Source organism: Nematolebias whitei, chromosome 9, assembly GCF_014905685.2.
Source record: "Nematolebias whitei isolate Nwh7 chromosome 9, NemWhi1, whole genome shotgun sequence".
NCBI classification, from domain to species: Eukaryota; Metazoa; Chordata; class Actinopteri; order Cyprinodontiformes; family Rivulidae; genus Nematolebias; species Nematolebias whitei.
In genome coordinates this window covers 41,233,558-41,261,339 of record NC_056506.1, presented here as the reverse complement: position 1 = coordinate 41,261,339, position 27,782 = coordinate 41,233,558, and the positions used below count along the sequence as shown (strand labels likewise).

Here is a 27,782-nt window from a genome sequence, read left to right as displayed (position 1 = left end):
CACGTTCGAGATACCGAGAAAACGATAACTTCCTTTTCGGGATTATGAATGGAAAAGCTGATATTTTATGTGTCCCGTAAACCTCAGATTATAAAATATTATCCGAGAGGTTTTTTTAAAACGAGCTAAGTTATAAAGTAGTTCAAGATGTCTGCTAGCGCTGTGTATGTCCTGGATTTAAAAGGAAAGGTAAGATAACGGAACGTCGCTGCTAAGCTAGCGTTAGCCTAGCCTGCATCCTGCTAGTTTTCGAACAAACTAAGAAGATGTGGCAGCGACGACAGCATAAACAACGTTTTGCTTTGTTAATGGTTGGACTTTTAACAAAAGTCGGTTTACACTTAAAGGAGTCGTATCATGTTTACAGCTAGAGGGCAAGTTTAACAAGATTTAATCCATCTGGCTGACCATCAGGTGACCAGCTGTTAGCCAAAACGCCATTCCAAACCTCCATATGAAATCTGCAACACTTAGTTTACCACTTATAAAGTAGTAAATAAATAGTTTCACCATTCTTGCACAGCCTTTTCTTAAACCACGACCGTCTTCTGTTGAATTCGGCTTAGAAGTTGTCATGAATCATTTCTAAATCTTAAGGACTAATTTATTATAGTTACGTGTGTTTGTGTTTTCTCAAATGTGGCAATGATAAAACAAGTTCCATAGTTTTACGTCAAGATTAAACGAACAATTAAAAACAATGTGTCATTGTTTAGGTACACTGCCACATGTCTTTCTTTGTGCCATATGGATTAAAAATACTCGTGATTCCAAGTAAAAATTTAACTTATGCAAGAAGATACTTTTAATATCAACATTTGTTTTGTAAATACTTGCAAGAGCCTTTAGATAAATTCTTAAAAATATAAACTTTTCAGCAAATCCGTTTTTAGACTCTGGTGGAATTGCTCTGTTGCAGCAATAGGAGTACACTGAATATGAAACCTGTTTGAGATTAGATGTGAAAATAAAAATACACAAATCAAATGCATATATATAGACACAAATATTAATATATAAATATATACAAAAATAAGTAAACAAGAAAAACAAATTAGAGAGTATAATGGAGGAGTTTGTACAAAAGCTGTTGCAGATTACAGTTACTGCACTTTAAACATTAGATGAGCACAGATAAAGGAATAATGGCCTATTGGGTTGTTGGCAATTGAAAGAGTTTAGTATGTAATCTACTAAATATTCATTAATGGTAAAATATTTCCTCTCAGTAGCAACAAGAGTCCTGATTAGCATTAATTATGTTCCTATGTGTGCGCTGATGGATTTGTTTTAAAGTAGACAAGATGTTGAACAGGCTTCCATGAAAATTTTGACAGCTAGAATTTATGATTATTAGTTTTCTGTTGTATAACATTTTTGTAACGTTATAAAAATCTTTCACAAACAAACCTGAATAGTTGTACACTCTTAATGGATAGCTGCTCCTTTCAGGTCCTGGTGTGCCGAAATTATCGGGGAGATGTGGACATGTCCGAGATTGAGCACTTCATGTCCCTTCTGATGGACAAAGAGGAGGAGGGGACGCTCTCTCCAATCCTGGCTCACGGCGGAGTCCGTTTTATGTGGATCAAACACAATAATCTTTACTGTATCCTTACTGTTCACAGTACTATATTCACACCCAGGCTTATTTGTTCTTTTCTGTGTGGTATTTCACAATCTCTGCTTATAGAAGACAAGTGCTGATTGTGTTTGATGTAATGGTTTTGGAGTCAAATTGATAACGCATATTGTTTCATATTAATTCTGTACAAGTTTCCTTCTTTGTAACTACAATTCTTAACCAGAATCACCTCAGTGGTTGCAACATCCAAGAAAAATGCCAGTGTCTCACTGGTTTTCTCCTTCTTGTATAAAATTGTCCAGGTAGGAGTAAGACTCAGCTAAAGCAGAGCGTTCTTAGCCCTACTAAACCACATATTTACACTATCTTAACAGATTTTTAAACCAGACTTTGTTTTCTGCAGGTGTTTTCGGAGTATTTCAAAGAGCTGGAGGAAGAGAGCATTAGAGATAACTTTGTCATCATATACGAGCTGATGGATGAGCTGATGGACTTTGGTTACCCTCAAACCACCGACAGCAAGATTCTGCAAGAGTAAGTCTCCTCATAGTTGCAGTCTCACTGTTTTTAACTTCAGATTCATGTTCTGGAGAAGAAACTAATGCATCGTTTTCACCTTTCTCAAACACATGTAGTTATCTAAATGTACTTAACAGTAAATCTGTAGAATAAAGTAAACAATAGTGTTTTTTTTTTAAACATTTCAATTGTTTTTCAGTTGTAAATGTTGATCATTTAACTTTTTTATAATTTAGTGCAGACTTATCTGAAACAGCATTTTGAGTTGTGGTGTTAGGATTATAGACCTTTTATGCAATAATTAAATTTAAAGTCTGTCATGTTGAAGAAAAGGTCAACTCAATGTTGTATCCATATAATTTTTTAGTAAATGTTGAAATACAGGAAAAACGAGAACAATTGTTGTTTTGTTACCTAAGAAAAATTCATAAATGCTTACGTAAGTGTATTTAGGGCAGCACGGTGGCGCAACTGGTAGAGCTGCTGCCTCTCAGTGAGCAGGTTCAAATCCCAGTCCAGGGGCCTTTCTGGGTGGAGTTTGCATGTTCTCTCCGTGCATGCATGGGTTTTCTCCGGGTACTCTGGTTTCCTCCCACAAACCAAAAACATGCATGTTAGACTGACTGGTAACTCTAAATTGTCCCTAGGTGTGAGTGAGAGAGTGCATGGTTGTTTGTCTCGTTTGTCTCTATGTGTCCCTGTGATGGACTGGAGACCTGTCAGGGTGTCCCCCCACCTCCTGCACAGTGATGGCTGGACATGTGTACCAGTGATCCCCTCGACCCAAAAAAGGAAGAAGCGGGTAAAAGATAATGGATGGATGGATTTATATTTACTTGCGTATATGTATTTACTTACAGTGTGAGGTATTTTTCAGTCTTTCCATCTTTTTTGTTCTTACTGGCCCTGGCGATAAACATTAATTAAAAAATATAATAATATGATTTTATCTACATAATGGTGGGAATTGTGTTAATTGCACTTGTGCAACTTCCTCACTAGATGTCACTAATTTGTAAACATTTTCCCTCTGTCTTTTTTTGCCTTTTGTAAAACAGTATTTTCCGGTCATTTCTGTGTCTTCAAGGCAAACAGAGTTCATTGTCTGACATTATGAGCTCTAAATGACTGTTTACATAAATTTGGAGGAAGACGATATGTGCTGTGCTAATTTTGGATACCTTTCCCCCCATAGTTCTTTGAGCTCAGTAGATTAATAAATCATTTAATCCTCCTTTGTAACCACAGGAGTCTCCGTTCTTTGATTCCTTCTGGGGGACGCACAGCCGCAGACAGTTCATTTCCTCTTTTCCTTGTTTTTTACGTTTGTGCTTCCATTGTTTCCTCTCAGATACATAACCCAGGAGGGGCACAAGCTAGACACCGGTGCCCCACGACCCCCCGCCACAGTCACTAATGCCGTCTCCTGGAGGTCAGAGGGTATCAAGTACAGGAAGAATGAGGTCTTCCTGGACGTCATTGAGTCAGTCAACCTTCTGGTAGGAGCTTCTTGTTTAAAAAGTCGAACAAGGAATGTCAGTAACAGTGACTATTTCCTCCCTGTGTGTGTGTCACAACACTCAGTCAGGCTGGTTGAGCTTGTATTTTTCTTTTCAAGTAATTTTTTTTATGGATAACACTTTGAGTGGGTTTCTCTGTCTCCTGACCTCCTGACTTGTTGAATCTCCTTATCTTTCAGGTTAGTGCCAATGGGAATGTCTTGCGTAGTGAGATTGTTGGCTCCATTAAGATGCGTGTTTTCCTGTCTGGGATGCCAGAGTTGCGTCTGGGTCTAAATGACAAAGTTCTGTTCGAAAACACGGGACGTAAGTTTGTTTTTTGTTATACCATGCCCATCTGTTATTAACAGTAATTTGTTGCTTATGAAACCAATTCACAAAGTATGTAAAACAATTCTGTGTTGTAATTAATTCATTCACGTGCTTGTGTCGCATCATATTTTATATCATTAGTTATATTGCTTATTTTCGTTTCAGGAGGGAAGAGTAAATCAGTTGAGCTGGAAGACGTCAAGTTTCATCAATGTGTCCGCCTGTCTCGCTTCGAGAACGACCGAACCATCTCCTTCATTCCTCCAGATGGAGAGTTTGAGCTGATGTCTTACCGCCTAAACACTCATGTGAGTAATCTGTCCGAACCTCCAGCGTAGTCGGAGAAAACGAGTCCAAACAAGGGTGTCCAAATCAAAATACGAATACCTTTTTAATTTAGGTCAGCAAGTAATAAGTATTTAACACAGACTGCTGGTGTACAACTTCTGACTTCACAGGAACTAGATTTTAAATTAGGTTCAGATAGATTCAAAGTACATAATTTGAAATACTGAACTAGGTTTGCAGATTAACTAGTTAAAATTACTCACGTTTTGTAAACTAAATGCATAAAATGTGTAAAATAGTTGCTTTATCAGTTTGCTTTTAGCTTCATGTCATAACTTTACATTTGTTTGCTTCCCTTCATTTTGAACAAGAAAACAAGAACAACCTTAGATAAAAAAAAAAAAAAAGATAGGTTTATTTGTCATATGCAAAATCAACACAAGGTCAACAATGCAATGAAATGCTTAGGACGAGAAGAACCATCTCGACTCGCCAAAAAAAAACAACAACAAAAAAACCCCAAGAAATATCAAAGCATGCAGCAAAAATACTAAAAAATACTACTAACATACTTAAAAAACATATAAACAATTCTACTAACATACAAAAAAACCCAAATACTACTAAATTACAAAAAAATATATAAAAAATTCTACTAACATACAAAAAAAAATACTACTAACATACTAAAAAATATATATAAAAAATACTACTAAAATACTAAAAAACAAGGCACCAATGTTGAAATACATATACAGTGTCATTCGGTTAGCAGTAAGGTCCTCTTAGCAGATCCAGTCAGCAGCTTGATGGTAATGAGGACCGCAGCAGTTGCCCTCACAGACCGCAGTCCAGAACCGAGTCCGGCAGATAGAGAACATCCAAGGTTTACCTTAACACACCTAGGTACACTTAAATAGAAATGTGTTTGCGTAGGAAAAATATGTAGATTTTTGGCTTGTTAAATGATTTAATTCCTTATAGAAGTAACTTGTTGAAGAGAAAACATCTATCATTTTTCCTCAGTTAACAGATAAACAAATATGTCTTTTCTTGTAACATATCCAAGTTGGGTCAACATGATCTGTTAGGATTTACTCAATTTAATTTGCTTTTATCTTAATTGTTTTGCTTTAATTAGTTTTAAATTCCTTGTTAAATGATTCAACATGTCTTTTGTCAATTTTGTTCAAATCTATTTTGCTTCAATTAATCTGTTTTTATGTATTAAATAAGTCTGACACAAAAACACAAAGTACCTGTTTGTACAATAAGTTGCATTTTTTTACACTGAAGGTTTAAACTTGTGTTGATAAAACATTAATGATTCTGATTATACTTAATAAGAAATTACCAGTGAAATTTATTTTGACCAACTCCAATAAAAAAAAGTCAAGACAGACCTAACAATAAATAAATAAATAAATACTACTTAAATCCTTCTTTTATTTGGGGAGTGGTGGTGCAGAGGTTAGAGAAGGTGGGCCTATGATAAGAGCGTCGCCGGTTCGATTCCCCAGACCGACAACATCAAAATGCAGGTGGAAAAGGTGAAAACACCCACACCTGCCTCCACCCTCACTTGCCCCACCCTGGGCCCCTGAACAAGGCTCTTAACCCCCACCATCTGCTCCCAAACAGGTCTCTCTTGAAAATGAGTCTTCATGACTCATTGAGACTACCTGTATAAATAAAGGTTAAAAATAAAAATAAAATCCATATGTTTGTGTGAAAAAAATCCACACATTTTATAATTTAACTTTTCTTTTTTGAATGTGGATGATTTTTTTTGTTATTGTAGTTTTGTTTTAACTTGAATATATTAATGCTTTGAAAATCAAGTAAAAGTCAGGACTTGTAGTGTTTTAGATACATTTACTTATAAATCATTTTGCATGATGTTATTGTTTACAAATTTTGTTTTGCGTTTTAGATTTTATCAGCAAAGATTTTACACCAACATCAATTTCTCTGAATTTAAATATTACTATCACACTATTTTGCTTTTTTTTTTCTTGGTAGCAGTGAACAAAAAGCTTATTTATCTCATTTTCTTTGTCGCTTGTTGTAGTACCAGGAGCTGCCCACTAAGTGGCGACACTGACATGTTGTTTAACTAGCAGACCCTTCACATGTATAAATGGCAAAATCTTGGACTTTGCTGAACTTAATGCCTTATTTGTCTCACAGGTGAAGCCCTTGATCTGGATCGAGTCCGTCATTGAGAAGCACTCTCACAGTCGGATCGAGTACATGATTAAGGTTTGTTGCTTTTTCAGTTCATGGATTGGCTGCACTGTCTTGCAGCTAAACTTGTTGCACTTTAGTTCCAGGATTCATGAAAAGAAACAAAAACAACAAAAGATTTGTCTCTAGTACACTTCTTTCTGGCTTACAGTGTGTTCTCTTGCGTTTCAAAGTGTACAGCGTTGATTCTGAGACTTATTTAGCCGTGTGTCTTCCTGTCAAAACTGACAGTCCCGGCTATACGGTGCTTACGTAAAACAACAGTTCAAGTCCCACTGCAATACCTGGTTAAGGCAGCACGTTGTGTTAAACTTGTCCTGCCTGTTTTTGTTTCGTAGGCAAAGAGCCAGTTCAAGAGGCGCTCCACAGCCAACAACGTGGAGATTCACATTCCTGTGCCAACGGATGCTGACTCACCCAAATTCAAGACCACAGTGGGCAGCGTGAAGTGGGTGCCAGAGAACAGTGAGATCGTCTGGTCAATCAAGTCTTTCCCCGTGAGTTCAAAACGGGACTCGAGTTTCACACTGACAACTTGTTTCATTGAATTATCTTTGTTTATTTTGTTTCTAGCAACTATTTACTCTGTAACTGGGAACTTAGCTGTCAGTGTTATCAATATTTGTTTCCAAAATGACAAAGCACACAATGAAAAACAGCTAGTTTGTTAATATTTCTGGTACAATAATGGAAAAAAAAATGTGTTGCAACTTGTCACACAGGGAGGAAAGGAGTATTTGATGCGAGCTCACTTTGGTCTCCCGAGCGTAGAGGCTGAGGACAAAGAGGGGAAGCCACCAATCAGTGTCAAGTTTGAGATCCCGTATTTCACCACCTCAGGGATCCAGGTAGGTTCGACACTCATGACCTCGTGTCAAGCACTAATCCTCGAAAGACTGTGTCAAACCAGAACACAAAGGTTCAAAACACATTCACCAAATTTGTTCAGCCGGTCATAATAATAATCATAATAATATATTGTGGAGCACTTTTCTTAACAAAGTTACAAAGTGCTTTATAAGCAGAGTAGTTGGGACACGTGAATGCTAACTTTTACATTCACTGTACAGCCTAAAGCTTTCTGTATATATACTTTCTGTTATTCTGTATGTTAGTTTTATTTCCACATCTTTTCCTTTTTAGTACTTTTGTCTTGTTTTTGGCCAGAGGGGGCATTATAGGAGCACAGTTAAACTCCCACTGTAGTAAAACTCTGCTGTTGCAACAACCTGAAAATGCAGCTGCTCATCAACTTGAACTTGGCCCTCCATTTTTTTATCTTAATCACAGTGATATTAAATGTCACTCCTAGTACCAGGTTGGTAGATTAATTGGAGTTTGATTGTAATTTCCATGCAGCAGAAAGAGAGAGAAATTAATGTTTATATTTCATGTTTGCCTTATGCTGACCACAGAGTGACACACACGTGTTACGTTTACCGTATAATCACAGTTGTCCTGTGATTATATGTGTCGCTCCGCAACACAAAATTAAGTTTTCCCATGTCCTGGTGAGTGGAAACAAGGTTAACTTCATTCAGAATACATTTCTGCCAGAAATTAAACAGTGTACTTTGTGTTTTTATATAGTTCCCTGTTCAATGTTGATCTTATTCGGAGAAATTGTTTTGTAGATAATTGTCAGTATTTTCTCAGAGATCACAGTTTATTGTTTAAACTTTTCCTGTTTTACTGACTTTTCAGTAACTAGTAATGATAAACTTGCAGTTAGCTCTTCATAAACCCTGATGTGCTAACACACACATTTATGTCTCAACTTTATTAGTGTCTCTGGATGACTCATTAAAAGAGCAAGAGGACACATTTTCCTGCTTCCAAGCATTTCCCATCATCATCATCAATAAAACTTTATTAAGTTGTACAGATGTGACACAGCCCCCTCAGAAACAAGAAGGTCAAACTAAAGAAACTGATGTACAGAATTATTGTAAACAGGATTCTATCACAGACATTTGACAATTGAACGAAATAGCTCTTTAATCATTTTCATTTCTTTGTTCAAACTTGAATGAACTTGTTTGATAAGGAGGACGAGCATGAATTTTTGCAGGACTGAAGACAAGTTTTACTGACTTTGGATATTTCTGAGATGAAACATTAAAATATGGCATGTTTTAAAACATTAATTGGCATTGTAAATAACAGAATGCTGATTTACAACTTTATTAAAACCTTTTTTAAACTTATTAAAACCATTATACAAGTATAAATGCTAAAACGGCAAAATCTCAAAAGCGTACATGCGTTCTGAATTTAATTTAGGACCAAAATGATCGTTTTATTTTCTTCAAGATACCAACACAAAGTCGTTCATTGTAATGACCACTGCGGTCTCTGTTGAATATAGTTCTCACTGCTCGTGTGTTTTGGTATTGATCCTCTTTTTGTGGTTTTCTATAAACCTTTATGACTTGTCTCCAAACACAAGCGGGTTTCCGGTTCACTTCAATCTGGACACACCCTCCGAGTGTGCCTGCCGCAGTGATGAGAATGAGGCAGTTTTTGTTTCCTCTATTTGCTTAATCCTACTCAAATGTACCGTTTCTTTCTAATGGTCGTTGTAGTTTTAGTGTATGTGTTAACTGAAAAATCCTAATGGAAGATGAGCAGAAAAAGTTGTATTACTAGACAGAATTCATGTTGTATTCAAACATTCCATCTTTCCCATAAATAAACCTTTCAATATTTTTGTTTTGAGCTCTAAAAAGCAAGTTTAAAGTCAATATATTTGAGCTCAGTTACATTTTTGTGTTCAGGAAATCTGTCACACGATCATTTCTGAAACTCCTGTTAACGGATCAATATCTAGAGTGTTGTTGTTTTTCCTACTAATTTTATAACTTCCTGAAAGGAAGCCACCTGTAAAGGTCTGTTAGCAAAAAAACAAACTACACCCCAGGGATACATTTCTTGTTTTTAGGACCTAATATATTTCAGCAGAGTGCTGACGACCACTCAGTCTGGTTGGACTAATGATTTAACAAGATGAAACTTCTCACAACTTGCTCTGCCAGTAAGTGAAAGCTGAATTTATAGTTTTGCTTTTTAATATATATTAGTAAAGATAATTTGAGAAAAGAGGGAGGGGTGATGTCTAACTAGGATTCCGTTTAAGTGATCAACAGGACGGTTTTTTCCCATGTGATGGTGATGAAGCTCCCACCAACTCAGACATGTTCCCATCAAACTTTTGTACCAAGCGTGTGACCTTTTTCTTATTATAGAGCACCAACAGACTGGGTCTCAGACTCTAATGCAGCCAGCAACGCCACTCTACGTGTGAGAAGAGGCTGTGAAGTTTAATTAGACGCATGTAAATATCAAAGCATGAGAAAGTTTCTCTTAACTCCACCACTAAGTGCAGGGGAGCGCTCATGTGAAGTGCGTATGATGCACGTAACGCCACCGTATAAACTTAACCAGGAAACTGCGTAACCCCACACGCAGGCTGAGTGGCAATAAGATGTTTTATTTTCAAATGTTGCCTCTGTAGGTGAGAGAAGCCAAACAAGCTGGCAGCTGGATTTTGGTCCACAGCCTGATAAATCCAGACCACACATGCAGTCTGTACTTACCAAAGGAGATACTACAAACATCCTCCTTTCCCCTTCTCATCTTACAAGCCATAATGATATTTTGCGGGAGGTTGTCCTTTCATGCCGTTTTGCTGACTGCGTACCCACGGTCAGGCCGACTGCATGTTTGGCTGCGGGGCGCGAGGAGAAGTGCTGCGCCGGCAGACTCGGTGATCCTGCGTGTGTGTGTTTGTCGTCATGTCTTTGGTGACCACGGCGCGCTCTCGCTGTGACTTCACCGACGAGTGGAAGGTAATAACAAGGCAGTTGGTGCCGTGGCCCCTGCCAGAGCACTGCCGCTTCTTGATCAACAAATTCCAGCGCTGCCTGTCCTGATTTCAGATGGGAACACGGCAGCGTTTCCCATTGAGGGGTTATGTTGGCATTTTCACACAGAAAATTGCAACTGTGTTTTTATTTTTTTTTGCTGAGGATATCCATGGCTTGAAGTCAAAGATGGTGCAACAGTGTCTTTGTGTGTTTCATTTTGTCTAAACTGTTACCAAAATATCTCATGAACCACTTGATAGATTTTAATGAAACTCAGAAAGCAATCACTGATGCACATCTTCAACTGTTGTAACTTATCAGGTCAACCAAATTCAAGTTGGCCGCCACAGCTAAATGACAACAGACAATAAAAAAAAATGGCTGCACCTCTGTGACTTTTACAAATATTGAGCTAAAATTTAATGTGGTAGTAGCTGATGGTAATTCACAACATATACTCCAAGTGCTAACAGATCATAAATGGTAAATGGACTGTACTTATATAGCGCCTTTCTATCTTATCAAGACACTGAAAGCACTTTACACTACAATCTGTGCTCTCATTTACCCATTCATACAGCACTCTACTATACAAGACTAATCAGAGCTTTATCACATTCATACACTGACGGGACACACATCGGAGGCAATGAAGGGTTCAATGTCTTGCCCAGGGGCACTTCAGCATGCGACTGCTGGTGGAATCGAACCCCCAACTCATGCATTGGAGGATGACTGCTCTAACCACTCAGCCACAGCCACCCGTTTTATCATACAACTGTGCATGAGGTTGTGCATGTTTAAAAGAACCAAATAGCTCTGTCATTTCTCAGCATGAGAGAGGTTTTCAACCTTTTTGACCAAAAGAGCTATTTCTACCCCTTAAAATGTGTCTGGAGCCACAAAACCTGCCACAGCTGTGATTATCAACTGATGGCCCATGGGTCACTGAGTTTGTTGGAGTGAGGCTTTTCTGGCCAGTGGGGGTGACATTATAAAACTAAAATTATATCTTGAATTTTAACATTTATTGATATTTTTACTAGGGATACACAATATTATCGACATGGTAGCATATCGGCCAATTTTAGCGTTAAAGTTAAATATTGGACATCAATTCCATCAAACTAACTCGCTAATATAAAAGGCGCTGTTTTTGTATGACAACCCAGTGACAAGATGCCTGCAGCGCCAGCACAACGTGATGACGTCACGTGCACCTACCTGAACTGATCACAGCGGAGAGGAAGGTCAAAATGTTGGCGGTGTAGAAGTTTATTTTCCGTTGAGGATATTTGATTTAGAAGATTTTTGGACTAAGTTGAGTCTCGCTACTTCGTCCCCAGTCAGAGATATTTTTCCGATGTAGCCTTACCCGAGTTACAAGTCGTAATTTCCGACGTCATTGAGAAGCTAATAGCCGATAGCACTCGGGTGCAGTTTTACCACAGACATTTGGATGTGAAGTGTTAGCCCCGTTAGCAAGATTAGTCTTACGGCACAATGGATAGACAAAAACTTTGAATTTAAAAAGGCCGTCCTTCATGCACAGGAGTGCAGAGGATCCCACACTGCAGCTAGAAACCTGGAACAAGACTCCACAATGAGACAGCATCGCAGGTGACTAATGCTAATAAATAACGTTTAACACTTTTCATTTATTATAAGTTAAAGTGCTATGCATATCATATGGCTGTTACTGAATGTATGTCACCAACTTTTACAGCTGTTACACAATTTTTGTAGCAAATAAGCCTAAATAAGAGGGCTGTGTTCTGACAAAGGAAAGTATATAAAATATCGATATCGGTTATCGGCCAAATAATTTTAACACATCGGATATCGGCCAAAAATCCAATATCGTGCATCCCTAATTTTTACATTTTAAGACAAAAAAAAGACCATATCATGTAAAGAAGGAAAATAATTATAGTTTATACCGATTTTGATAAAAATTAAAACGCTGAACTCTACAGGCCTATGTGAGGAATTATAAACGAGTATCGGGCGGGGCTCTGATAGCTCGGTGGCCAGTGCCCCCCTCTTGCCATCCTGAGGTTGAGGGTTCGAGCCCAGGTTGTGTCAGGAAGGGTATCTGGCGTAAAACAAATTGTCAAATCTTTCTTGCCAGTGGTGACCCCTGAAGAAGGGAGCAGATGAAAGAAACTTGCTTCTAAGTTACTTACGACTTCAACAATTTCCTGCGGGATCAATAAAGTTCTTATCTTATCTTATATTATCTTATCTTATCTTATCATATCTTATCTTATCTTATCTTATCTAATCTTACTAGTAGTTATCTGGCAACAATTTGACAATAAAACTACCAAAAATAGCCTTTTCTGTTGTGGGTTTATAAAATCAACACAATTAAATTTCATTAAGTTTTGTTCAAAGCTTCAAAGAGCCACCGATGAGGGACTAAAGAGCCACATGTGGCCCCTGAGCCGCAGGTTGCAGACCCTTGTCTTGGACAAAAACTCTGGTATAAAAGGCAGCGGGCAGTATTTAAAAAGAATGCTAGGTCTTTGACAAAGTTTCAACTGCTGAATCCTAACGTAACCAGAGAAATTTGTTTCCTGTGTGAAATGCTAAGTTGTTTTACAAGTATATTGCTACCACAAGATGTAAAGTAATGTAATATCTCATCATTTACAAATACTACAAAACCATTAAGTTTCCTTTCCTTTTATTTCCTCACTTGATCGGAAAAAACTTTCTGCAATCATGTTTCAGGATTGTTAGAGAGGCAGGATATTTTTAGAGTTTGTTCTCGACATTGTGCTCTGTGGTAACACCGGGCAGCTGAAACATTGGTTAATGCCTTGTGAAAGTTGTATCTTAATTTTGCTGATGCAAACTTTTGATTTTGCTCCAAATACAAAAAAAAAAAAAAGCCCCTACAGTTATGTAAATGAACATAGTGTGTCCCTTGAATGCTGCTGTGTAGCTGCTTCCTTCTTCAGTGTGACTCATATTACTGCTTCCTCATCAGCAACACTTCTACTACTACAACTCACCACGAGCTTAAACGTGCACTCTACTCAAAATGTGTGTTTGGACTGTGAACACCTGCTGAATCAGATTAGCATCAGTTGACTTACATTAATTAATTACACATAATAAAGTTTCAGATTTTCTCTTTTTTTTGGCTGTTTCTTTCCTTTGGCAAACTTTATCGAATCAAACCGAACACAAATCAAAAAATAAAAGCATGCATTATACCTAAATATGGTTACTTTAGCTTCTTTAATCAGTTTTTATTTTCTCCTGGGTCGACTGGTTTGGTCTAAAGTCCAAGGACGAGCAGGTTAAGTGATTTTTTTTTCTTCTGTTTAGCTCTAAATTTCCTTCAGGTGTTTTTTCCTTAACCTGTTTCCCATCAAACATTCACACTGAGATTCACTGCATTCACCTGTGACCCTGCACAGCTTCAGCAGTTCAGATTATGAGTGAAAGCTGTTTTTTTAAGGCTATTTTTTCCTAATATCTGAAATTTCATGTCAATATCACTACAGCGTTGTCTTTTTTCCACATCAAACATGCTTGTAACAGCTTTTTCGTGGTAATTTGTGCCCTATTAGGTGCGTTACCTGAAGATCATTGAGAAGAGTGGATACCAGGCCCTGCCATGGGTGCGCTACATCACCCAAAATGGAGGTAGGTCAAGAGTTCAGCAGCGGCTGTACCAATAAGTTCAGGTATTAGGCAACAGTTGGGCAACGCAGTGCAACACGGTGGGAACTAACCTTGACCAGATTCAGTTCTATGAAAACGCGTTACACGAGGCAGTGTGGCAATGTCCTGCGAAATGTGAGAAAGTGAACTTTTCTTCTTCTGTGCTTCCCGCCCAATCATCACATTGAGATTACCGAGGTTGCACATGTTGCTCTTTTGGCTAATGTTGCAGCTAATTGCTAAATATCCTTATCTCATTTCCTTTGTATTTCATTTGATCTGAGCGGAAAGCATCAGCCGCCTCCACTAGATTTCTCTCAGATTCCCTCTTTTTCTTTGTCCATTTGATTAAGTCTTGTCAATTTCCTCCCCAGATTACCAGCTCCGGACCCAGTAGGCCGCGCCTCGGCAGGTGGACATCAAGGCGGGGTTGAGTCGAGCCGCTAATGTGCTGTCAATGGCAGGTGGCAGTCAGGAGCGCAGAGGACTGTCAGTATTTACTTTTGTCGTTTAGTTCTGTATTTGTTAAAGCTCTGTCCATTCATGATCAATGCAAGTGTTTAGATGGAGGCTTCAGTAGGTCAATGGTTGAAGAAAAATGAATGATGTAGACCAAGAAAAGCAGGAGTAACGTTTACAACCACTTTCACACAGCAGAGGTGTTCACAATCTATCCCTGTGGGTCAGATAGACTGAATGAATGTTACGTTTCTCATTTAAAGTTACTGTAATCACATGCACACAGGTCAGCAACACTCACTCACTCACTCACTCACAGTATGTTTTTTGTATGAAGCTGCCATGATTCCTGTTTGCTGATTATCTGTATATATTTGCTAAACGAATTAAATTCAGTGTTATCAGTTAAACAACTGTAAATCAAAACATTTTTCTTTTTGTATTATTACCTCCATATGATGCCATCGACACATGCCAAAGCATCGCCTTCGTGCTTGGTCGTTGTGCTTTTTGGGGGGTTTATTTGACTCAGCGTTCAGCTTCGCAAAAAAAAAAAAAATCCAACAGTTGAAGCTGCACTGAAATCACCCCGACGTCTGCTTTTCTTTTCTCTGTCTGTAACCGTGCTATTTTCAGCCATTAAATGTATATTTAGAGAAAACTATTCCATCATTTAGTCGCGTCATTATTTTGTGACGTCACCGTTGTCGTTGTGTTTGAGGAGGTCCGAATGAAAAGAATCCAGAGGAAGAGTTCCTCTTTCAGGTGTGCGGTTGGAGTTAACCCTGGCTGGGTAGTTCCACGTCATCCTGGTGGAAAGAACCATCGAAATAAGTGCAAGCGCTCCGTAAACAAGCGGGAGAACTGGAAAGGAAGTGACTTAAGCTGCGGTCAACAGTCACAGTTCGAAAGAAGACCCAGCACAAACCAGTTATTGTTCAAAGCCGAGCCAGACTGCAGAGTCCTGCATGAGGTCATTCCTCAAGTTTGTCCCGTAAAGAGGAGAGTGTGATACTCTTTATTTAATGTGAGTCACTGAGCAGGCATGGGTTTTATGAGGACTTGTTCATGGTGACAAGAAATACAAGATTTGTTCTTGGTACATGTTGGACCCGATTCTGTCATCGATGTTCCTGCTTTGTTTTCCTTCTGTTCAGAGTCGGCGTCACCTGGTTTTTGTTGGAACGCGCACACGGCAGGTGTGCCAAGTTTGGAAACGAGCCATGATTCACTTTTCTAAAGACAGAACGGCATGTTATCCAGGTCTCAATGTTCAAGATCAGTCTCGGGATAAAGCAAGTAACTAAAAGATGTGCATTACTGAAGATATCCTCTTATCGTCAACCATAATTATCCCTTCAGATTTGTGTTTTGGGTCTGAACGTGATAATTTAAATATTATTTTAAGGTCTGATTTAAAACTTTTAAATAGAATAAGGCACGTTTGATGAAAATATAAGTCCTGAAGGATGTATTTTTGAATTTGGAAGTATTTATTTGTTTGGGGATTTATTTGTAGACCTGGCTGATTTGCATAATCTCTAAATGAGTACCTGTGGGAAGCTCGTTGCCTCTGCCTGAGAACGCAAGCCTTATCTCTGCGATGACAGGTACGAGACTAGTAATAACATCTACTCAGACCAGATTAGCTTTATCTCGTCTGCGTTATGCTTTCAACTTGTTTCGGGTTGAGAAAGGTCTAGAAAAGAGGAGGGCCTGCTCGGCGTGGTACGATTACAGCTGTAAGTTGCATAATTGTTAAAGCATCTCCAGGCCAACGTGTGCTTTTTCTCACAGGGGCACAGTTTCTGTGATACTTGGCAGAGCGAGTTAATATAGTGTTTGGCTCATGATGAGAGGGGCACATTCAACCTCTGCAGAGTTGGAGGAAAGACCCGACATGCCTCATGTTTCAGAATTACTGAAGAGACGGCTGCAGGAAAACCCGCATGTACACACAAATATTTAACCCATTTATTCTTTAACATGAGGCGCAACATCACCTGAAAATTTAGTCCTTTCAAACATATACATCATGTGAGAGGAGACATTTTTATTTTCTGGGTTCAAAATGAAAAATGCATAAAAAGCAAATTAAATCTAAAGTTGGTAGTTCAAGATAGAGTTTTAGGCTAAGATCATCTTATGATGAGAAATGACAGCGTGAGCGCCGCTTTGATTACACCTTGAAAATATGTTTATTCTCGTGATATTTGAGCCATCTGTTTTCACTGTTGTCCCTCCAGTGTTTTATGAGATATTTTGCTAACGATACAGACACGGGCATCGACATTATCGCTCGCTGCCAAGATTTGTCATGTAAAAGGAGCCATTTTTTGGTATTTTGTTCAAAATACTTCTTGGAAAATTGTCTTTAAAAGAAAAAAAAATATATTGTTGTTGAGAATTATTAATATTTTATATCAACAGCCAATAATGTAATTGGTAAGGGTAGACCTGACTTAAGCTGTTCATATTTAATATTTTAATTAATAAATGTAGGGCGAAAAACACTTTTACCCCCAAAATGTGTTAAAATAGGTGTAGTCTGCATTTTAAACAAGGTTCTGACCTAATGCTTAGCTTTTTTACATGTACTTAAAATGAACAAACCAAACTATAAGTTGGTGGAACTTGTACATTTGCATCAAATTTCCATCTTGCCTCATAACGTCCAGCAGCCTTACGTCTTAAATGTTATAAATCATGGTTGTAATATTGGTGTTTTTACAGTAAGTATCATGGCAACTGCAAATAAAACTGTAAGAATAACTACTTTTTATCTAGTGCAAAAGCGCATAAATCAACAGGCAAATAAAAAAAACTTAACCTTTCCCTCGCAAAACATCATTTGGTTGCTATGCCGACGCTGCACTTTGGACACACAATTTATGGCAAATGTCTTAAAGTTGTTTCCGGCTATGGAAAATATCCTTGGTTACTCAACAGCCGTGAAGCAACAGGTAGAGATCGTGCAGCGTGGCAGTGTCAACTTCAAACACAGGTGTGCCACGAGGAACCCTGTGTTTATCTACAAACGGAGCACCCGTCGCCTAGCAACCGAGGGAAATCCTCGCGTCGCGTCAGGACTCTGATCCTGGTGTGACGTCAAGACGAGGTCGTTCCTCTCTTTGGCATGCTAAGTGTCCCTGTAATCATGCGTGAAGTGTCTTATCCCTTGGTTGTGAAATACAAATAGCTGGTGAGTCACTTTTTGAGACGGCTACTGGAGAAAAGGTATTTAGTTCGTGGAGACGAGGGGGCACTTCCTGCCGCAGAAAAACCTGAAATAGTTGTTGCACTGGTTGAATTAAAAAATACTTCAGGAGCACCGTGTGTGTGGTCCCTTCTACCTTTACAGCAGGCTTCCAGGAGGGGAACATTTCCATCCGCCTTTAGACTTTAGAACAATATTGGTTTAAAAAGCATATAGACGAGGATTTAACCGGACTGGCCTTGAGACACTGCTGTAATCTGAATGTCTCAAGCCCACACATCGCTGGGAGAGCGAGCTGAACGCAGTACGTGACAGTAATCATCATCACTTTCCCATCAGGCCAGTCACTTATACCGTCAGTGGGTCAAAGGGCACAGCAGGGTAAACATCTGGCACGGCCGCTGTATTTACTTCCCTCTTGAGATCGCATTTATAACAAGTGTTTTGGAATGTCTCTGCCTTAGAAACTGACTCATCACCGCTGGAGTCCGAAGTCTGAAAGATCAGCAAGTACAGTGCAGCACGTAGAGCAACCCTTGTCATTTCTTCGAGCGCACACCGTGTTATTACACAGGAGCAACAGGGTAATGGTTACCAAGCTGTGGGTGAGACCCCCCAAGATGTTTTAGGATAAATCAGAGGGGTCAGCAGAAGATTAAAGGCATATAGTGCTGTGCAAAAGTTTTAAATCACCCCTCATTTCTTTATATTTTGCTTCCAAGGAGCCAGACGTTCTTGTAATCTTTTAAAGTGGTCTTGATTAATAGTTCTCCAGGCTTTCTGAAGGTCCTCTGCTGCTTTTTCACTCATTTTCTGTCTAGACCCAGGACCTGACGACGACAGCATGTTGTGCACAAGCTGAGCTCAAAAGTAAAGAAGTTTCAGGCCTGACAGAAAACCTGAGATGAACCATTCTTCTGATCATCAATGACTATAAGTGAAATGTTCAGCTAATACCTTTTTAAGAGTCCCCTTGTGGGTGCTAAAATATCTTTTTATGTGTCAAATTGTGTTTTTTGTTTTTGTATTTTTCACAATTTTAATTGAAAATCTAAAGCCGAGCTTTATTTAAAGGAATGCACGTCAGAGTTAAAAACTAAGACTATATATTAAGAAATTATAGCTGTTTTAGTCAAGCCTTGGAAATAACACTTAACCTCATCAATATTGTGCAAGTTCAAGCTCAGGGTATGTGTTGTGAATGACCCTCTGCTACTACCACAACAAATTTTATCTCAATATTTATAAAACCAACTGAGTTCTAGCTATGTTATGGTTGCTGTTGTCCTGGGGTGGCCATCTTGATTTCAGATGACATTCAAAGTTAATCGGTTTTATATCCAGTTTCTGAAAGTTTAAAAATAAAAAAATCCCTCCAGTGGTTCATGAGATATTTTGCTAACAAAGAGTTGACTCCAAGTAGTTAATAGCAAGATTTCAAACAAAGAACGTGTGCAATCTATTAGCACACATATGTTTGGAATCAGTGTCAAGTTTCACCAAACAAAACTTATATCTGTTAAACTGACTGTTATAAACATTTATGTCTTTTTAAGATCAGTTGGCTGTGGTGGCCATCTTGAATTATATTAGGTCCAATAGGTGTTCAGTTGTAGATGTACAGTATATTTAATGATTATTTCCTAAAAGTTTTATTTAAATTTGGTCCATTTGTTGGTAACACAGACACACGCAGAACAACATGGGCAAAACCAATTTCACCTGCCTTCGACTTTTAATGGCAGGTGATAAAAAAATGGGAACAAACTGTACCTTTGTGGCAGGCTGCTTCTAATAAAGTGTCTAAATATCTTTTTTTAATGATTTTAAGTTGAGTTTTTTATACACACTGGTAGATTTCTTGAGATATGGAACCCTTTAAAGCCTGAATGGATCTTAGATTTGAGTGTTTTTACAAAAACAACAAGTATTTCTGATATTGTTCAGGTTCTGGGCTGAAAATGAGTACAATAAAACAAAAAATGACTAAAACAAATCTTTAAAAGAAAGACATTTTAGAAGTAAGAAGACGTATATCTCAACACCACTTTAAAATATTACAAAATCGTTTGGTTTCTTGGAACCAATAAATAATTGACAGATGACTCAACACTTTTCTGCAGCTTTATCTTCTTGTCGTCTACTTCCGGTAAAATCTGACTTTTTTTTTTTTTTCCACAGTCCTGTAAGACTACGAGCTGATGTCATTTATGGTTTTAACGAGCCGATGTGACAAAGCAATTTTGTTCCTTATGGGCTGTTGTAACATCGTGGCATTGGACCATAAATGTCTACAGAACGTTTTATAACAATCTGCCCATTGAAACATAGAAAAACGGGTTAAAAGTCGACAGCTCTACAGTGATGTACGGTCAAATGACTTAAAATCCTCATATCCACACCAAAGCCACAAGTTTTCACGAGTAGAAAAAGTTTGATTTTATGCGGCTTTAATCCAGAGAAGTTGGAAGCTGCTGTCCACTGATGTCCTGCTGTCCATACTCATATTTCATCATGTCAACTTTTGTTGCCTTTATTAACCGCAGCTCCAGCCATTTTTACGAATCAATCATACATGTTTAAAAGCTGTAACTTTATACATTGCTGGCATACAGTGGGCCCTATAGTTCTCTGACAATAAACAAAAGTCTGACTTCATCATTCACTACTTTTCTTATTTCTTTTTACCTTGAAACTTCAGAGCTCTGCTTCTTATATTCCTGGGAAACAACTCTGGAAACTATTGTGGCAGCCAAGGGAAAAACGACAGTAACAACTTACTGTCAGTTCGGCTCTGTTTGTTTTGACGGTTCGTAAATGCGTCCTCTTTTATTCTTGTCCCAACTTTTAAGTTAAGACAGACGCTCTTAATACTTTCCTGTTTGTGTTGTCTTGTCCCTACGTTTGTTTTTCCCCGATGCTGGGCAGCTCCAGAGCCGTGACATGCCCACGCACAGCTGAGGGATTATGTGAAAATGACACATCCACAATGGTAGCACACAGACCTTTACTGGGGTTTAAATAATGTTCTCACAACTCTCTTGTTATAGCACCGGAAACCTTGAAATGCAAACAAAGCCCCCGCTAAACAAATATAGACGTGTCCCGCCGGTTTGCATGACACGAAAGTTGCATTTACAAAGAAAAGAAAAAAAAAAGATAAAGATGTCCTTCACAGAAATAGCACTGGGCATAATTTATGTTTTATTACAAAGAAGGAAGCCTTTCATTCTTTTCTGTCACTGAATGAAACCATGAAAATAAATGTGGCTTGAGGCAGCGTGGTAATGGAGAAGCCTTTTCTTGGAGCACAATGGAGGTTAAAGTCTTTGTCTGTCGTCTCCGAGAAAGCCCAGGACACCTGGCTGTTGGATCCGAGTTCAAAGGCTCGTAAGAACTTTCTGTAACCTCCTGCTATTGTTTCACATTTGGGATAAGGAAAGACAAGTGCACAGGCAGAGCAAAGACACCTTGCGCTCTAATGATAATTCCAGCTATTCGGCAAACTTCCATTTCACGTCCTTCAAACTGTTGTTTTAACGCGCCTACCAGAGCTGCATCTGGATATTATCTGAACAGCAAAAGCTGTAATGCACTCTGACACACTCGTCAGAAACCCCCTTATTCTCTTTGACTGTCCACCAGAGCACCTCAGTTTCACTCCCCACTACTGAAAATATTTGTGTTTTCCCTTTTCTCGCTCCTCCGGACATTTGATAGGCCTTGGACGCCGTCCGACATACTTTCTGCTGTCTTAATGGCGGCCCTTTTGCACCAAATCATATTTTAGCACAAGTGCATGGCAACAGCAAAACAAAGAGGCACAGGATGAATTCCTCGGCCAACCACTTTTTGAATTACTGATCATGTAAAAACCCGCTGTGGCTCCCAGATTGCAAACATCAGTCCTTGGAGCCTGCATGCAAACCAGTCCTCTAAATAGGCTTGTCTATTTCTGTTGGGCTGTGGGGGGAAACATGTGTTTGACATCAGTGTCACTCGCTGGTCGTTTTGCAGCGGGGCTTCGTAACCCCCTCACAGTAACTCCACTTTGATTAGTGGTTGACAATAGCTGCATTCAAAGAACGCCGCTAATTATCATCCAATCAATGAACCGATGTTTGACGACAGCCTTGCCTGCTGAGGTTAAATGGTTTCTGGAGCTAACATTTTGTCTTATTTTGAATGTGTCTGGGCTTCTGTTTATACTAGCTCTTTGAAAGGGGGCACTGAATAGACAGCAGCGAGGCAAACACGCAGACAAAGTGTGCCGCACCACAACAAACTCTCCAGGACTATGGAGCAGTGCATCAAAGCGCACAGTCAAAAGAGACTTTTACATCACTTTCGAAACGCGATGCCCAGTGAAAATTTGGTGCTGGGAAACATTACCGAGAGGCTTCGTCCTCTCAAAACACAACCGCTGCTGAAACACTCGTAGGAGCCAAACGCCCAAACAGACAAATGTTCCAGCTGCGCTGCTGACGATCCAGTGGAAAAAAAGCACAAAGTGAATCGCAGGTGTGGAGATGGAACATGGAATATTACTGATACTGTTAGGTCACACACATAAAAAAAAAAAAAAAATCTAATGAAATGTCTTAAAATAAGTATGGCATTAGAATTTAGTCCATGTAGGAGAAAGTTAGTCATTCATTTGTATAACAAAGGAAATTTAGATCAAACTGGCATAAAATCACAGAAGAAACAAAACTGCTGCTGCTGCTGCTTCTTGTGTCATTGTGTAGAGCCTTGAAAAGGTCTTCGTATCACTTGAACTTTTCTACACAAAACATTAGTGACCAAGCATCATCATGAAGACCAAGGAATACACCAGACAAGACATGAATAGAGTTGTTGAGAAGTTTTTTTTTTTCTAATTCACTTCACAATTCTAGAAGGCAATTGCCTAGTTCCTCTGCTTTATAGTATTTTTGTAAATGACATGTCATATTTATTAAGTAAGGCATTTTTAACTGTGCATTTAGACGATACAACTATTTATGTGACTTCTGATAGTTTGGATCAGGTAAAGGTGCTACAACAAGAACTGTTGTCTGTTTCTGGGAGGGGTGGGGGGTGGGGGTGGTTATAGAGATTAGAACTGGTTAAAACTGAATGTGTCAAAAACAAAGTGTATGATGGGCTCTAAGAATTCTGTCAGACTAACTCAAATGTTGCAAATTTCTTTAAAATTAAAAACAATAGAACAAGTTATGGAGGCCAAACTGCTGGGAGTTATGATAGATCAAATGCTATCCTGGTCCACACACATAGTGTAAAATTGTGACTAAAATATAGAAACTTCTTCTTTTCCCTCTTCAGGAGTCTCCACAGCGAATCATCCTCCTCCATCTCACTCTGTCCTCTGCATCCTCTGTCCTCCCTCCAACTACCTCCATGTCCTCTCTAACTGCATCCATATATCTCCTCTTTGTCTTTTTCCTGGCAGCTGCATTTCTAACATCCTTCTACGAATATACCCACTGTCCCTCCTCTGGACATGTCCAAACCATCTCAATCTGGTCTCTCTAACCATATCTCCCAGTTGTTCAGCCTGTGCTGTACCTCTGATGATCGCATTCCTCACCTTATCCAACCTTGTCACACCTAAGAATCTCATCATCTTTTCTGCTACTTCCAGTTCTTTCTCCTGTCTTTTTGTCCATGTCTCTGTCTCCAGACCATACAACATAGCTGGTCTCACCACTGTCTTGTAAACTTTTCCTTTGACCTTTGCTGACATCCTGTTGTCGTAAATCACTCCTGAAACTTTTCTCCATCCACTCCATCCTTCCTGGACTCTCTTTTTCACCTCTTTACCACACTCCCCATTTTCCTGGACAGTGGACCCCAAGTACTTGAAGTTATGCACCTTTGTGACCTCTGCTCCTTGTAGCCTCACTGTTCCACTGGCCTCCCTCTCATTCACATACATACTCTGTCTTACTACGGCTGACTTTCAATCCTCTTCTTTCAAGTGCATACCCCCACCTCTCCAAGTTCTCTTCCACCTGTTCCCTGTTCCACAGATCACAATGTCATCTGCAAACATCATAGTCTACGGGGATTCCTGCCTGACCTCATCTGTTAGTCAGTCCATCACCAGAGCAAACAAGAAGGGGCTCAAAGCAGATACTTGATGCACTCCCACCTTCACCTTGAAGCTATCGTCACTCCTACAGCATATCTCACCACTGCCCTGCTGTCCTCATGTCCTGTGCCAGTCTAACATACTCCTCTGCCACTCCAGATTTCCTCATGCAATACTACACCTCCTCCTTCAGCACCTTGTCATATGCTTTTTCTAAATCCACAAAGACAAAATGGATTTCTTTTTGACTCTCTCTGTACTTTTCCATCAGCATCCTCAAAGCAAAGATGGCATCTGTGGTGGTCTTTTTCAACATGAAACCATACTGCTGCTCACAAATAGTCACCACTCATCTAAGTCTAGCATCCACAACTTTCTCCCAGCAGAAATGAGTAGAAACATCTCAATAATTTGGTGCAATGTTAATTTTATGTCTACTAATGTAAGAAAATTAACCTTACAGTCTTTAGTCCTATGTCACCTTGACTACTGTCCATCTGTTTGGTCTCATGCTTCAAAAAAGGTTCTGGATAAACTGCAGATAGTTCAAAATAAACCTACAAGATTAACATTTGGCTGTCTTTTTAGAGCTAATATTAACTTCATGCATCAAAGCTAGTCATGGATGAAGGTCATTGACAGACTAATAGGGAGCCTTCGATTATTTTTATGTCAAATTTGGATTTTACATAAACCTTTTTGCCTGTTCTCGCAGTTATTATCCACCTCTAACAGACATGGTTTAAATACTAGACTAGCCTCTGTTGTTACTTTTACACTGTCTCTGCCCAGAACGAACACACTCAGAAAAACAGCTCTGTACAGGATCAGTTCTTACTGGAAGATGTTGCCCTCTGAGATAACATTGACTGGTGATCATGATAGTTTAAAGAAAAAAACCTAAAATATATATAATACATAAAGAATAATATTAAACAGAATGGATTTGTCAATATTTGAGTGAAATGTAAACTTTTTCTTCCCATTTCATTTTGTTAGTTTATTTTTAACAAATTTTTGGATTTATTGTAGTCAACAACTTGTTCTTGTGTCTTTTTTTTAAATTTGTTAAAATTTGTGACATTTTGAGTTGTAATGACATTTATGTATTGTAATGCTTATGGGTGTGGACACCAGGAAGAATTCATTCGACCTTTATTTATGCAGGTTAGTCTCACTGAGCCTGGAGGACTCATTTACATTTTATTGATTTTAACAAAGAATGATGACAACAATAGACAACAACGACAACAGTAGACAATCATAAAATAAAACATATAAATTGGGAAAAATAAATGAAAGAAAATGATATTTAAAAAAACAAAACAAAAACAGTTGGGCTGTAAAGCGATGTAGAAAACTAAAAACAGGAACATGTCTGCATTGGTTTTTGCCATGGACTTTGCAGTTGTTTTGAAGCCACTTAGAGAGGTCAAGGTCAAGAGCTTCAGATATTTCTGCAAGATATTCCAGGATACAAGAGCAGAGTAGGAGAAGGCCCTTTTGCTTAGTTCAGTCCACACGGAAGGAACACTGCATATAATAATGTCCTGAGAGCGCATGCTGTAGCTGCACTCACGCAGAGACATGTAGGAGATGTATGAAGGCAACAGACCAAGAAATAATTTAAAGATGAAAATGTACCAGTGAGAGAGTCTGTGTGAAGTTAATGATGTCCAGTTAACCAGTGAATACAGGGTGCAATGGTGGGCATGGTAATTACAGCCAGTTATGAATCTTAGTTTCAAGGATTCAAGGTTCTTTAATTGTCATTCGCACCCCATGTGGTACATGTGGTGGAACAAAATTATGTACACAGGGTCCCAGTTACATCCAACAATAAAATGTAAAAGAAAAACAAATAAACAAATAAAATCTAAGATGTGAACAAAGAAAATTAGTGCACCTTGATAGACAGCATCCAACATCTGCAGGGTGCTTGTAGGAGCCTTCATGTACATAATGTCACTGTAGTCAATTGAGGGAAGGAAAGTTGCAGTTACAAGGTGTTTCCTAGTATTCAGAGTTAGACAGGATCTGTTTCTGAAAAAGAAACCCAGTTTTACTTTCTTTTTTTTTTTTACCAAGTTTTCGACGTGGAGCTTAAAGGAGAGATGTGAATCAACCAAGATACCCAAATATTGTAGGAATCAACAAACTCAATAGGGACACCATTCGAAGATTAAATTGAGAGAAGGAATGCGGGACCGACTTCCTGTTTGAAAACAACATCCCTTTGGTTCTGTCGGTGTTTAGTGCAATTTTGAGACGGAACAAATCTGACCGGATGATGTCAAAGGCAGATTGCAAAAGCTGGAAAACCTTAGCAACTGTTTTAGCTCAACAATTAACAACTGTATCATCAGCATAAAAATGTAAGGATACGTCAGGAATGATTTGACCTACTTTACCTATGTAAATTGTGAAGAGGGCGGGTCCTAAGACTGAGCCTTGTGGTACACCATTGTTAATTGTTAAATAACTGGAAGATGTACCATTATGTTGAACACAATGCCTCCAATCTGAGAGATAGTCTTTGAGGAGAATAGTCTAGATAGTCTAAAGAATAGTTAGCACAGTCTTTACTACGGTAAAGATTAATGGGCATTTTTAAATAAAAAAACAACTGTATTTGTGTTGATGTGTTACATAAAATCCCAGTAAAATACTTTGAAGTGTAGAGTAACGTGACAAGGGGTATGTTTTGTCCATTTCAAAGCACTGTAAGCTAAATCTGAGCAATAAAACTGACATTTCAATAACTTAAAATTTTATTACCGTACTTGGGGAAAAAAAAACAAAAAACTTTTATACCCAGTATGCAACCTGGACATCTGTAATGCTGCTTGTCATGTGTCATTATGAGATAAAAACTAATTATCATGTGATTTGTGCCTAAAGTGAAAAAGTGTACCGGCATTTGATAAGTTAAATAAAAAGTTGGAATGCTGAATTAAACTTAGTGAAAAAAAATGATATCTAGATAATGTTTTATCTACAAGATTTGACGTTTCAAATATAATATCCATCCATCCATCCATTATCTTTACCCGTTTATTCCATTTTGGGTCACGGGGGTCGCTGGTGCCCATGTCCAGCAATCACTGTGCGAGGGGCGGGGTACACCCTGGACAGGTCGCAAGTCCATCACAGGGCCACATAGAAACAAACGAGACAAACAACCATTCACTCTCTCTCTCTCTCACCTAGGGACAATTTAGAGTTACCAATTAGCCTAACATGCATGTTTTTGGTCTGTGGGAGGAAACCGGAGGACCCGGAGAAAACCCACGCATGCACAGAGAGAACATGCAAACTCCACCCAGAAAGGCCCCTGGACCGGGGTTTGAACCAAGGACCTGCTCGCTGAGAGGCAGCAGCTCTACCAGTTGCGCCACCGTGCTGCCCCAAATATAATATAAAAGAGTAAAATATTTATAGTAAAGTGTTCCTCAAACATTGTACTTGAGATGATTAAAACTTTTTTCTAAAATGAAATCAGTTTAACATCATTCATATTGATGCCACAGTTGGATGCAATACAATATGTTTTATTATCAGTTTGGGGAAAATTATTTTGAGCTCACTGCTGTCTCAATTTCTGCTTTCATACAAATAGAATTCACTGATAAACCATTAAAGTAGAAACACGAGCTAATCTATCAGTAACGTGATATGAGACAAACTATTTATGGAGTTCAAAGAGAAGCTATTTTAATCTTATTACTGTTTTGTTTTTCTTTGGTTGACTAAAACCATAGATGTGGATGTGTTAAGTGTCAAAAAACAGATTCAAGTGAAATGATTTACCAGTAAAATCCATCAAGCGTGTGAGCAGATTTGCCTTTTTATCATCTACCCGTGACTTGCAGTTCATTTTAATTAAAAGTGCTGCAAGAAAAGAAAAGAAAATCAACACACAGCGACTGAATAAAAAGTTCAAAATAAACAATGTCCAGCTGTAAATGCAGGTGAAGCATGCGACCGACATCCTGCT

General features: G+C 38.7%; 1 protein-coding gene across 1 annotated transcript; it reads left to right on the top strand.

Moving 5' to 3' along the window:
- Positions 1 to 15,087, top strand: ap1m1 (adaptor related protein complex 1 subunit mu 1). The gene is made up of 12 exons (XM_037681836.1): positions 1 to 189; positions 1,453 to 1,609; positions 1,820 to 1,887; positions 1,989 to 2,119; positions 3,456 to 3,603; positions 3,804 to 3,930; positions 4,102 to 4,244; positions 6,415 to 6,486; positions 6,810 to 6,968; positions 7,194 to 7,319; positions 13,922 to 13,997; positions 14,390 to 15,087. The coding sequence occupies exons 1-12, from the start codon at positions 148 to 150 to the stop codon at positions 14,410 to 14,412; spliced, it is 1,272 nt and encodes a 423-aa protein (XP_037537764.1). The 5' UTR covers positions 1 to 147; the 3' UTR covers positions 14,413 to 15,087.
- The last annotated feature ends 12,695 nt before the right edge of the window (positions 15,088 to 27,782 follow it).